This window comes from Aspergillus bombycis (genome assembly GCF_001792695.1).
Source record: "Aspergillus bombycis strain NRRL26010 chromosome Unknown contig00038, whole genome shotgun sequence".
Lineage (NCBI taxonomy): Eukaryota > Fungi > Ascomycota > Eurotiomycetes > Eurotiales > Aspergillaceae > Aspergillus > Aspergillus bombycis.
The window spans coordinates 90,039-103,214 of record NW_019170040.1 but is presented as its reverse complement, the minus strand read 5'-3'; the positions used below and the strand labels follow the sequence as shown (position 1 = coordinate 103,214).

Here is a 13,176-nt window from a genome sequence, read left to right as displayed (position 1 = left end):
GATATGTACCTCTGTCTTGGATCCTTATGGCAATGGATACTTCATGTAATATGGTGCACTGGCGTCACATGACGATCTAAGCCCCCTCTCCTCAAATTCTCTAGACTCACCATCACGTATTCCTCCAATCAATTAGTAGAATCATACAATATAGTCTACTGCAGACGACAGCTATAAAGCTCATCAACTGGAATCAGTCAGTCCAGGTGTGCCATGACATCTGTCCGTTGGTGGCACATTGCCAAAGCTACCCAGCTCTGCACCACCAAGGCAAGCTTAAACCAGAAAAATTCATTCAGTGTATGAACTATAATTTCACTGCCGTGAAGTATTGACAATATCTTGTTACACAAGGCCTCTCAGGCCCAGAGTACAACGAAGCGCCCGGTTTGCCCCGTTCAATATAGCTCACGTTTTAATAACGAAACCCCCGGCTAGGAGAAGTTGTGCATATTATAAGTTACAGATATATATTTCCAGATGGATATAAATGCCCCAGTTGAGATACTGATTCTATAGCTCCTGTTTCCCAGAACACCAAATCCACCTGTCTTATTCTTCCTTTCATCGAGCAAAAATGCACTGGTCGTTGATCATCACCTCCTACCTGGCTGTTCTAGCTGCCAGTCAAGTCAACGACGAACAGCACGAGACGACCAGCGTGGAGTCCCAAGACATATTCAAAGACTGCAAAGCACTCCATGTTTGGACCGTCCCGAGCCTCGACGAAGATGGCGACAAAAACGAAGACAAACCAATCCAGTTCTTAGCGGGAAGGTGTCCAATCAAAAAGGATGGGGAAGTTGTGAGTTGGGCGGATACGACAATCGACCTGAACGAATGTTTCGCTTGGGATGCAAACACACACAAGCTTGTCCCCCATATAGATCACACCCAGACTGAGTATGTAACATCTGGGTTCTATCGCGGGCAACCTGCTAACACGAAAGGTTTAGTGGCAATGGATTCCGCGATGGCAAGTGCGATCGCTGTGTACTCCATGAGCATGAGATCCGGTGCTGGTGCGATAACGTGGATGAGAAGGATAAGGATCCCGAAATGAAGGCGGCGATAAAGACGATCAATATTGGTAAGCATCTTGCACTTTTACGGATATGCTTTCTTACTGACTGGGTGCAGAGGGAAAGATTGTCTATAAACAGGACGAAGGGCTCGCTTGCGCCACTGAAACGGCATAGTGAACCAGCACCTGCTTTATACCAGTCTAAGCTCGATTGGGGATGAGAGAGATTCCGGCTGTGCTGGGAAGTTGGTTGATGATGGGACTGAGTGCTGGTTTGTCTGCGTGTTCGAGAATTTGTGGCAGATCTTGATGTATGAATGTGTTTAGCTCGGATTTCGGGGTCAGCCAGTCTGTGGTAGATGGCAATACATCAGACTATTCTGGTGGACAATGCCTTCACTTTTGAATGATGCCGCTTTGCAGTTTGAAATAGGTGCAGATATTGAGGGGCTGTAGGGATCGGCTGTTGCCCTAACCGCCTTGATAGGGGACAGTCTACAGATATCATATCACCCGGCTTCTAACAGCAGGCTCAAAGTAGAGGGTAAAGACGGCCCATAGCCATGGTATCCACAGTCTTTCATGGGTTGATGATGGTTGGCAAGGACTCCTGGTAGTTTTCGTATGGTTGTAAAAAGGTACAGAGAATTAGTCCGTGGTGGACATATGGCACAACCGTTGTTATGAAATCTACCTCAAATTCTACTGACCATGAACACTATATGTCAAGCAGATGGCAATGCGTTTATTATTATTATTATTATTTATTTATTTTTCTTTTAGACCAAAGTCGACACATGGCATGTTTTGCCTCCTTCACTTGGGCCACGACTCACTTCGAGGCCATTAGACTCTTGCACTTTGAAAGTCCAAAATCTAGAAAAGTCTTTAGCCCATATTGATATTAACATGTGTTCCCCGAGCCCATTTAATAAATAGAATGAGTAGTACCCCTTACGATAGGTGAACCGCGTTTTGAGCTTCGACCCGCCGCCGGGTTTTATATCCGGGCATTCCGTAGTTACACCGGGTAGATTGTTCGTGATATCACCACTACCGACAGTCAATATCTATGGGACAATATACTATAGGTTTCTTTACGATCATCGTGGACTCCTATTGATCCTTTCACTCAAATTTCTAAAGCTTGGTACCGCGTGCAACTTTTGTGGCATATGGATCCGCCGCCTGACATTCCGATCTTAAGCAAGCGTCGTTTATATTTCTAGATATGGTCATTGTAGTCCTCTAAAGGCTCAGGTGCATATTATAATGAATGTAGTGATTATCAAAAAGGATACGAAGTAGATCAGGGAGTGATATATTCTCATAAGACCCGTATAAATAAAATTGTTGTCAAACCTAGGAGTACTTTGTCTCCGTGTTCTCATGAAACGTTACATCAAGACATCATTGACTTTTTCTCGATCAGATTGCCTTACAAATCGACGCACTTGAGAACCTGGGCTATACCTGGCATAAGTAAGTCTAAGATGTCATATATGTCATCGAGTCTATTTGAGGACCTAGCCATTATAAAGTCAATTGCTCACCCCATACTCCAGGGCCTTCCTCTTCGTCCTGAACAAAGCCCTCTACTTACTTTTACTTCCAAAACCACTATTAATTTCGATCTTAATCAACCACCATGCGTCTCTTCGCCCTCCTGACCGCTTCCACCCTTGCACTCTTCGTAAGCCCTAGTGTTGCGAACAGTCCTGTTGCAACGGTATGTTTACTATTACACCGTCCATCCACGTCTTATAAGTTGAATTGCAGCCACTAAGAGACCAAATTAGGTCATTATAACGACTGACCAGGGAGCGTTCGCGCGTCTTGCCCGGTCTTCTGAATGTGTACCCGTCGACTCGGAGTACGTAGACCTATAAACAGCAAGTAAGCGAGAACGATGCTAACACTCCACAGCATCCAGTATGAGCCCGTGACCCGTATAGACATTGCGCCATACAGGCCTGGGATTGCGATCGACTGTACATTTTTTAGGTATGATGATACTCCTGTCGCATCCGCTGACAATCATTATCTAATACGACGCCAGGGACCCTGTTTGTCATTCAGGCTCCTCTCATTCTTACACTCTGCACGAGGGCAGCCATACCTTCAAGCGTCCGTTCCTTGTTTCGAGCTTCGGGTGTGTGGCATCGAACAGGGAGGATGCGTTCCTGTGATGTGTTGGCGGAATATGACCGAGGGAACAACGGAGCTGTGTGCTGTGTAATCTCAGACTGTCTGGAATGTCAATAGTTAATTAATCCATATGCCCTTCCAAACAGGAGGTGCAGTACTCCAAACACTTGGTTCACTACTTGTGTAGGAGCTAGGTCTGTATAGCTCTGAACCGAACACCGACGTTATGCGGGGTGTCTATTGTTAGTGAAGAGTATAAAGTGTAACTAGTAGGTCTAGGCCACCACAGGATTGAAGCATGATAGTCGTCAGGGTATTATATGCAGAATAAAACAAGTCCGCCTGCGCCGATCACTGGACTGGGAACAATGATGGGGCAGATTGACTCTTCAGAGAATACGTACACTTGCCTGTCTGGATAGAGTGGATCGGGGTCCCCGCCAAACCGGACCCGCTGACAGCGGGTGGGGTTGGAAATAACGTGTGGAATTTAATTTTTGTATCGTCTGGATCAGGTATACAACAGCTACCTCCTTACCCTACCTTGACATTTGAAGATCCCCCAGTAGAAATATACATGCACCTTCACTCTTCGACTACTACTTGCCTGACCCCGATGCCAAGACCCGTTGCCTCTTCTTCTGCGCCAATCATCATGACTATAAATGAGTCATCGTGAGCCTGTATGGGCCATTTTGTATACAGAACCCACGTAGTCATTGAGGATTCTATAAAAGAGCCTGTATTCACAATGAAAACATTAAGCCGATCAAAATTGAATGAACCGGTCAATACACATCGCAAGCCAAAGCCACTCAACTACAGCGATGGACCAATATAACACGAAAGAGGATGTCCTCAAGTTAGGCATCGTCGACCCAGAGCTCGAAGAAGTAAGTGAGCAGACAACCTTTTCCTGAATATTGTCTCATCTCATCCTCAATAAGATTCTCCGGCATAGTCCATCCCCTTCAATGGACCTTTCAGGACCTATTGCGCCAGTTCGCCAGATAGTTGCGACAATGGAGAAGACGGCATACGATTCCTGTCCCAGCTTCGACGCGCAGGAAACTGTGATTGATATCCCGATGCGCGATGGACATCAGAGCAATCTCCACATCGTCAAGCCGGGCAACTCATCTGGGGCAAACCCGGTCGTTGTTCTGATCTTCGGCGGAGCGTTTGTCATGGGCAGCAACATCCAATCCATTGTCTGGGCCCGCACGATCGCAGCTCTGTACGGTGCTACCGTGGTGCAGCCCACCTATCGCTTAGCACCGGAACACAAGTTCCCGACAGCCCCAAACGACATCTGGGACAGTGTGCAATGGATCGCAGCCAACGCGTCTGCGCTTGACGCCGACTTGACGAAAGGGTTTGTGCTAGGTGGCGGATCGGCAGGCGGGAACCTTTCAATTGTGACAGCACACCGAGCCGTGAAAGAGAAGCTCTCGCCGCCAATCACGGGTGTTCTAGCCAATATCCCCGTGTGTATGAACCAAGACACCGTGCCGGAGAAGTACAAGGAGCTTTGGGTATCTCGGGAGCAAAACGGATATGCTCCTGGAAACCCCGGCTTAGATACCAAATCGGTTCAAGGTTACGAGGCTCTCTACCAGCAGGATTTCCTGTCGGAGGACTTTTCGCCGTTTAACTCGATAGTGCCCTTCTCTGCCCTTCCACGCACGTATGTTCAGGTCGCAGGGCTGGATGTTCTCCGCGACGACGGCATTGTCTATGCCAAAGTGCTGAGAGATAATGGCGTTGAGGTGAGGCTTGATGCTTATCCGGGCATGCCACATGGCCATTTTAATTTATGGCCGCACTTGAAACAGTCAATCAAGTCTCAAGAGGATACTATCTGGCATTTTGGATGGCTGTTGCGTCGCCAGGTGCCCAGGGAAAGGGTGGAGGAAATTGTAGCTCAGACTCGGAAATGATGTGGTTACTGTAAATATCTAGTTTAAATCAAGACGCAAGAAACCGGGCCAAAATGCAGCAATTATTAATAGACGAAGACAGTCAGCTGACGGTGGAGTGGAAATGGTTCCTCAGCAGCATGATACAGTAGTCTCCCGTGACCTAGACACAGACATATTAGCCCTAGCTACTGATTGCATGGACGTAGGACTTCGTTTCAAATGCCCTACGTACTAGATATTGGTTTCAATCCAGAAAACCCACATCACTTGATCGATACATGCGATACTCCACATGGAATAACCTATTGGATGAAGGCGATACAATGCAAGGCCGACTCGAAGCCTGCCGGTGTAGAGACGACAGCCAGTCCTGCAGTATGTGCTCACTATACAAATAATATCTCTCATAGGTTGTCCTCTGACAATTTGTGGTCACATACTTGCTGAACCTGTAGTGTACTCATCCAGAAGACAAGAAGCAACTCCACAGTCCACACAAGAAACGAGAAACAGCAACACCAAGTAACCCTAGTCAAGTGCATATACTCCCCCAACCCACAAAACCACAGATACTAACCCCAAGCAACCCCAGAAAGAAACAAGTATAGCCCACCTAATCAGCTCAATTTACCCGCATTCTGCCAAAATAAACCGAATGTAACCATTCGGAGTATCTCCGACCGAGTAGACGTCTACCCCTCTCGAAGATCCCCCAACAACCCCTCTTCTCACAACCCAACTCACTCAGAAGCCAACAGCAATGGACTCAGTAAAAGGAAAAGTTTACGCCGTAACGGGCCTCGCGGGGATCGGCCTCGCCGTCGCAAAACAACTCTACCACTCCGGCGCGCGCCTCTCCCTCGCCGACATCGACGAAACGGCCCTCGCCGCCGCGTTTGCGCAACTCGATTCCGACGCTGAGAATGTGCTCACGACCAAGGTAGACGTGGGCTCTTCGGTGTCCGTGGACGCGTGGATTGAAGCTACGGTCCAGCGCTTCGGGCGGTTGGATGGCGCGGCCAATATGGCGGGGATGATTGGGAAGAAGCATGGCACGGGTCGACTGACGGAGCAGGACGATGACGAGTGGGATCGGCTGCTGAGGGTGAATTTGACGGGGACGATGTATTGCGTGCGGGCGCAGGTGCGCAGTATCTCGGCGACGTCGGGGAAGGGCAGTATCGTCAATGCGACGAGTATTCAGGGTCTGAGAGGGTTTGGATTGCATGTGGCGTATTCGGCGTCGAAGCATGGGGTTATTGGCTTGACGAAGAGTGTGGCGAAGGAGGTTGGGCCCGACATTAGGGTTAATGCGGTTGCACCGTGAGTGTCCCTTTTTCTGTCACTTTTCTTTGGTCCTGCCTTTTCCATGGAGGTGGGGTATTTGTCGGCGATGCTGATGTGCTTCTAGAGGATCGATCCAGACTCCTTTGCTGGACAAGTCGATTGTCATTCAAGGCGGGTATACACAGCCCTCAACTATCATTCCTCGCCCCGGGACGGCGGACGAAGTTGCTCAGTCGGTGTTGTTCCTGCTCAGTGACGCTGCCTCGTTTACAACTGGTACGGTCCTTCAGGTGGATGGTGGTTGGGATCCATAAGTGGCGTTGTTTGGAGAATTGACGGAAACGATACGGTTCATCGTCATATCTAAAGTGTAGTCTATAAACATATGTACACACGAGTCGTCCAGCGATCCTTGCGAACATGATCTATACATGAGGCCAGACACATCTGCATCTCTACATCTCAATCGAAATAAGTGTTTCTTCGAAAAAAGAAAAAGGGTATCATAGGAAAATCAGACAACCATCAACGTGATATCATCCGTGGAGCCACAGAAAGCCTGTCGCGACTAGGAATATAAAGGGCAATATGAGTTTCTGACCAGTGAAGCGAGCTGGAAGTAGAATCAGAGCCAAGCAACACATACACAAGATGACGACCACGGTGGAGTAATTAGGCTGAAGAGTAGATGCGACGTTCGTTTCTCTGCCAGAAGCTATCAGTATGAGTTCCTCTTTCAGGGCCGGGGAACAAACCTTGCGACAGGCCAGCCATCTTCGTAGTCAAGATAGCTCCAACCCAGAAGGGCATCCTAGAAGGTCATTATTAGTGGCTCTATGCTGATTGTTGCCAGGTGTACTCACGCCATGCAGGAATCCGACACTTGTGTTAACTGCGAGGGTGGGACGTTAGCTAGGCCTTTAATACAAAGCGATATCGGTACACATACGATAATGGTAATATAAAATTTCTGGATCCGTGGTAGTGGCAGGCAGTACCCCGAGTCCACCGGGAGCATAGACGATTCCATGGTTCGAGTCGTAGACAGTGGTGCCGCCTCCCTCCGTCAGTTCCTTTCCGTGCTTGTCCACAAATGGGCCGCGCACATCCTTTGACCTTCCCACACGGATACTGTACTCTTGCCCCATAGTTGGGAACCCTTTATTAAATTGACAACATTTTCCATGACTAAACCACAGATAATAATAGGGCTCTTTATAGCTCATAAAAGACCCTTCATCCGGCTTCGGCTTTCCATCGGGTAAATACACCAGATTCTTCGCGTCTGGATGCTCCGGGTTCTTGACGGACAACAAGTCATCGGCCAAGGGCACTTGGAAAATACCATGCCAGTAACTTCCGTATAGCAGATACGGCTGTCCGGTCTGTTGGTCTACTATGAATGAGGCATCAATGGCATTAGAGACAGTGTAGGGCCAGACATGGGCCAAAGGCCCCTTTTCAGTGTAGACTAGGCCTCCATGGTCTGTCCAAGAGCCGCTTTCGATCGAGTCTGTACTTGCAACGCCGATAGCACTATTGCGAACTCCGTTCTTGCTGACAGTATAGAAACAGTAAAACTTCCCCTTCCATTCCACTGTTGTTGGAGCCCAGGGACGCGTGCGGTTTTGTTTTTCGATGACGGTGGGTCCGTCTAGCACTGTGCCAATATTCGTCCAGGGCCCTGACAAACTAGATGATTTGAATATGGGGACTTGGATCCCTCCTTTGAACAGATAGAAATTATTGTCGTGCTGCAAGATATTAGGGTCATGGGCGTGGATGTGGCCTTGATTTGGCAAGGGAAACCTTTCCGTTTTTGAAAACACGTTTGGGGGGTGACGGAGGTTGGAGTTTTCCGAGGGTGCCGCTTGCACCATGCCCAACAGGCAGGCCAGAGATATGATGTAATTTCGAAGCATTGCGGTTGCTCTCAGCCGATAGGAAGGCTGAGATGAGTGTCAATACAAGAGGGGTGAAGATAGCATTGAAGTGTGGTCGCGGAGCCCGGGGAGAGCTGGACGATAAGGAGCCTCCAAAAACGCTCAGCAATTGGCACTGCCCGCTTGTGATGTCCCGGAGCTTGATTTCAGTGGTTCTCAGACCGATAGGCAGCCACGATCTTCGGAGACCCACTCAAATAATGCAAGGGTCTCGACACAGCACTCTGGAGTAAAAGAAAGTCACAACGGGTGGCAGTGCACATCGCGGGAAGGGCGAAAAAGTAAAGCCAAAGGGAAATTGGATCGACGTTTCAAGTGAGTGTGACAACGCCTTGGGAGGAGGCGCAGAGGGAATCGGAAAATTAGCCAGGGACCTTCCAGCCTGAGGAGCGGGATATTAATAACTGCGAATTAGCTTCTACCAAGCTTTTCAGGCACCTGAAAGGGTCACGAACTGACGGCCAATCGTTGACTCCACATGGCTTCAGGGGAATTATCGGGAGGATTAGATAAACCCTAGTGGGGATCTGCGTCAGAATGTTCCGAGTAGGTGTCAAGTTCCTGGGGGAAGGAAGGCTCAGACCCTCGCAGAGACTTTCCATTGCGTATACGCGGCCTACAATCAGGCCCAGGAGTTCTGCGCACTAGTCATCCATACTGAGTTGCAAATGCTCAGGACAAGTCGATCATGATATCCGCTTCACAGTCCTGTTACACGTGACTTGCCGACTTTTATGTGGTTATGTAAGCGCCTATAGTTAACTATGAGGGCCGACAAAAGTCATGGTCTTTGCTAAATATGTGGTAATATTGGCTTTAAGGGATATACCTAGCATATGGTCTGTGAAAGTACTCTGACAACTCAAGATTGCCGGCAGAGCGGTCGGATCGTGCCAAAATGACCCTGGGGGCTTGCCGTGCTTTTGCCCTATACTCCGTACAAAGCTTGGGAGATTTCCACACTTTGGTCCATTTAATTGACAAAGATATAATGCCTCATATTCTGTGCTGTGGTTTGCAGTGGAACTGGCCTTGAAACAAACAATGGAAAGATAAAATCCGACCTAAGGTACTCTTCCTGGCTTGCTCCTAACAGTCCTAACATAACGCCCTTCTATCCATAAGTTCCGCCGCTGTGGGTACAATCCACTGTCTCCATCATGAATCAATGGGTATGCGATGTGCAAAGGGGGCATTCAAGGCCCTGGTAAGATAGACTGAAATCTTCTTCATATGAGCTTGCTATTCAGATCTTCTCTTTGTGTTTAAATCTCAGCAATTATCTACAAGATACCTGAAACTCGACTTTTCTGTCGGCAATGCATATCACCTGGCTTGGATATGTGATATTCACGGTCATCACTTGCATACCCCTCTACCAGTCCTGGACGCATCCACAGTCCTTTATTCATACCACTCAGGCCTTGTTTGTATCGTTCTGGCTTTGCGTCACGATCCATTTCTGCCTAACCTGGCGCCCTGCTAAGATGGCGCCTGTGAACACCGGCCAGTATACTTTTGTATATTCTCTTACGAATAATTCTTGAATACTAATGCGTTAGAGATGGTAGACTGGCCTCCAACTATTCAAACTGAACATGGACAACGCACATTAGATTGCAGCATGGCGTGGACAGCGGCTACAGTGTGGCATAGAAAACGTCGCAAGGGATAAGGAATGCTTCTTCAGCTAAGGACTAGTGCTCTGAAAAGGCGTTAGGTGCTGGTGGTAGCTGGCTTCTTGTGCTTGGTTAGGATTCACACTTCAAAATAGAGTCCTGTTGGTTCTCGTTCTATCAGTGAAGCTGATATATTCTATTGTGTGGAATTTATAACCTTTGTAACTCCCATTAGTAACACCAGTACCTATGTATCCTCACCATTGGAATGATAGGAGACAGATTCAGCCCGGGACTCACTCATCCAACTTAATGTTCCCCCGGACCGAGCCAACATGGGTTATTGGAGACAGTACCAAACACTCCTCAATCGTTAAGCTGGAACCCCAGTACGACTCGTTTTGATAAATAATCGCAGTTAGACAAATAAGCCAAGATATATCGTAGCCTACCCGATCTTCCTCTAGTTACGCAACTTGTGCTTCGATAATATAAGTCTTGGCACTTTGAAAAATAATGCTGTAGATGGTATATATTATCTCTCCTAAATACTGTATTACCTAGTTCCCCAACCAAACAGATCTCGCATTGTCTCTTTTACAGACCTGTAGAATTCCCGGATAAGGGTATCTTGCCCATATTGAGTCATAGAGAACCCATGACACCTGTAAGCTTCCAGGTGATGGTGCCGATTGTTGTCGGCAGTGTAAGTCATAAAAGATTGCAATAGTTAGATAGAGAGGAATTGATCCTTCGAGACCCTATATGTATTTGGTGGGAACCCTCTATATCAAAGACCAAAGAAGGGTGGGAATATCTGGACAGCCTTTAGAACAACCACCCTTGCAAGCATTACGTACCGCTGATTTTGGATCTGGGTGTGCCGTATTAAGAAGTTGAACGGGGAATACCTGAGCATCATTACGGGTTTTACAGGCCTGGCCAGATGCATAGGGTGACAAGCTTACCGAATATCTTAGGATATTATAGAGAGATTGTAGGATATGCGGGGTTATGGAAAACCCGTTCTAGACTCGGCGGGGAAGTCGCGATACGATCACATAATAGCTGCGGGGAATGAGAAATTCAACAAGAGATACAAATATTCTCCCCTCATTCCTTTCCTTTATGTCTCCAACATCCGCTGATTTTTCTTTCTTTCTTTCTTTCCTTTTTGTTTTTTTTAGAGCAGCAAATCACCAAATAGCATCATATTCTCAATTACCTATCCACACCCTTTGATAGTAAATCATGTCCCGTCCCAGCCTCGATCACATCGTCATTCTCATCTCTCCTGACGCCCTCCTCAGCCTATCCGACCGTCTCCAGCATGACTTCGTTGTAGCACCGGGTGGGACTCATGCTGACGGACTGACCTCGAACAAATTGATTCTCCTCCCAGACGGAGTCTACATCGAGTTCATTGCCTTTGCCAAAGATGCCGATCCCGAGCAGCGCAAGAAGCATCGCTGGGGAAACTTGAAGGAAAACACGATTATTGACTGGGCACTGACATTGCCAAGCGAGGATGATTTCGCTGCCGTCCAGCAGCGAGTTCTCGACTCGAACGCTGGCTTGTCATACCAAGATCCGATTGCCGGAGGTCGAAAGAGGGAGGACGGAGTCATCTTGGAATGGGCCGTCAGTGCCCCGAGAGACGCCGATGGCAACGCAATCTTCCCGGGGCATCTGCCGTTTTGGTGTCTGGATAGAACCCCTCGGCACTTGCGAGTGCCCTACCAGGAGCAGTTCGACCTGACCCAGCATCCGAGTGGGGTGCGAGGAATATCCTCGGTCTCGGTGTCTGTTCCTGGGGCACAGTTTTCCGATCTGTCAACAGCGTACGATGCGATCTACGCCCCTGAGGGCTCAAGGGGGCTGGAACCCGGAACTTGGCATTATGAGGTTCCCTCGGGATCGGGAGATGGCAGGCACACCATCTCCTTGTCTGCGAATGAAGCGGAAGCAGCGGTCACGCTCACCTTTCATGGAGAACAGAGAGGCCAGGTTGAGCTTCTGCCCGGGCTTACCGTCGTCGTTGAGTGAGTAGAGATATGTCCCTCATTTACATAAAGTGTACGTCGGGAAGAAATCAAAGAAAAGTATGAGTCAACAGGCAGGCCCATGAAGAAGACCGTCACGCCATGATAAATTCAACCACCTGATAGAACATGAAGCTTTCGCATTGCTTTGTTCATATTCACAGTGATTTTATATTCCATCAATACCTCGAGCAGACAGGCTTCGATATGTCTCAATAGGCCTCATATTAAACTTGCTAAACAATAATCCTTTTCGCTGCTACTTGGTGCAATTTCTAGATTTAGAGTATCATGAATCAAGGCCTTTCTGATTTCAAAACAACCCCATAACACAATTACCAGCCTGTAAACAATCAATAGCTCTGATTATTGCAATCCCTGGCTGCCACTAAACACCACCTAGTTGAAAGACAACCCATGCTCTATCGGACTTCACATAATCCATCGATGCCATGAGTACAAGCCTTGCTCTCCGGTGGTGAAGGAGGGGAAGAAGGCCTCGATAGTAGGTATTCCGGGAGTTGGGTTAAAGACTGTTGACCGGACTTCGTTCATGGGGCGCTCGAGGTCGGGACCAAAACTAGGACCGGTGCCTGCAAGAACCAGTTTGCGTACAACATCAGGAGCATCGAAGGCCACCTGCTGAGCGATGTAGCGTCCCATGGAGAAACCAAGAACGTCGACCTGATGGATGTTCATGGTTGGTAAGAGGACCCCGAGAAAGGCCAAGAGGTTTAGAGCAAAAGCCCTGATGCTAGGCGTTATCGTGCCACCGCTATGGCCAAGACCGGTGTAGTCTTACGTGATGAGTTGACGGCCGGTAGCGGTCAAGTTGTTGATGACAAAAGGATCCCAGGTGTCGATGGTAGATCGAACGTGATTATGCATAAGAAGAGGTGGAGAATCGTCGCTCGCATTTCCAATAACGCGGTAGGCGTACTTGGTGTCATCAACCTCCAGGTATAGAGTATTTGCGGTCTCCTGAGTAGACATTATGAGGATATGGTATTTGTGGAGTATGAAATGGGAAGGGGTAAAACTCAGCAGTTGCTACGAATGGGCTAGCCTTTATATCTCGCGATTTCTACCGCCCAAGGTCACTCAGATAGCATGTAATCATGCTCCCTCGTCGTTCTATCACCTTCTGAATTTATAAGCAATCTGAACTTTGCTCTAACATGCTAAGACAAG

General features: G+C 48.1%; 6 protein-coding genes across 6 annotated transcripts; 4 read left to right on the top strand and 2 right to left on the bottom strand.

The window, feature by feature from the left end:
* Positions 1 to 2,672: 2,672 nt before the first annotated feature.
* On the top strand, positions 2,673 to 3,213 carry ABOM_005494 (uncharacterized protein; the record flags this gene model as incomplete). The annotated part of the gene is made up of 4 exons (XM_022532623.1): positions 2,673 to 2,753; positions 2,824 to 2,897; positions 2,951 to 3,028; positions 3,084 to 3,213. 4 exons carry the CDS (start codon positions 2,673 to 2,675, stop codon positions 3,211 to 3,213), a joined length of 363 nt encoding a protein of 120 aa, XP_022389493.1.
* A 786-nt stretch (positions 3,214 to 3,999) lies between these two features.
* Positions 4,000 to 5,112, top strand: ABOM_005493 (alpha/beta hydrolase; the record flags this gene model as incomplete). The annotated part of the gene is made up of 2 exons (XM_022532622.1): positions 4,000 to 4,065; positions 4,120 to 5,112. The coding sequence occupies 2 exons, from the start codon at positions 4,000 to 4,002 to the stop codon at positions 5,110 to 5,112; spliced, it is 1,059 nt and encodes a 352-aa protein (XP_022389486.1).
* Positions 5,113 to 5,854: 742 nt separating this feature from the next.
* On the top strand, positions 5,855 to 6,695 carry ABOM_005492 (SDR family NAD(P)-dependent oxidoreductase; the record flags this gene model as incomplete). The annotated part of the gene is made up of 2 exons (XM_022532621.1): positions 5,855 to 6,417; positions 6,506 to 6,695. The coding sequence occupies 2 exons, from the start codon at positions 5,855 to 5,857 to the stop codon at positions 6,693 to 6,695; spliced, it is 753 nt and encodes a 250-aa protein (XP_022389494.1).
* Positions 6,696 to 6,917: 222 nt separating this feature from the next.
* ABOM_005491 (arabinan endo-1,5-alpha-L-arabinosidase) lies at positions 6,918 to 8,303 on the bottom strand (the record flags this gene model as incomplete). The annotated part of the gene is made up of 4 exons (XM_022532620.1): positions 6,918 to 7,086; positions 7,137 to 7,192; positions 7,245 to 7,273; positions 7,331 to 8,303. The coding sequence occupies 4 exons, from the start codon at positions 8,301 to 8,303 to the stop codon at positions 6,918 to 6,920; spliced, it is 1,227 nt and encodes a 408-aa protein (XP_022389487.1).
* Positions 8,304 to 11,194: 2,891 nt separating this feature from the next.
* On the top strand, positions 11,195 to 11,989 carry ABOM_005490 (VOC family protein; the record flags this gene model as incomplete). Its single annotated transcript, XM_022532619.1, has 1 exon — positions 11,195 to 11,989. The coding sequence occupies one exon, from the start codon at positions 11,195 to 11,197 to the stop codon at positions 11,987 to 11,989; it is 795 nt and encodes a 264-aa protein (XP_022389488.1).
* A 428-nt stretch (positions 11,990 to 12,417) lies between these two features.
* Positions 12,418 to 12,978, bottom strand: ABOM_005489 (alpha/beta fold hydrolase; the record flags this gene model as incomplete). Its single annotated transcript, XM_022532618.1, has 2 exons — positions 12,418 to 12,733; positions 12,788 to 12,978. The coding sequence occupies 2 exons, from the start codon at positions 12,976 to 12,978 to the stop codon at positions 12,418 to 12,420; spliced, it is 507 nt and encodes a 168-aa protein (XP_022389548.1).
* Positions 12,979 to 13,176: the final 198 nt, after the last annotated feature.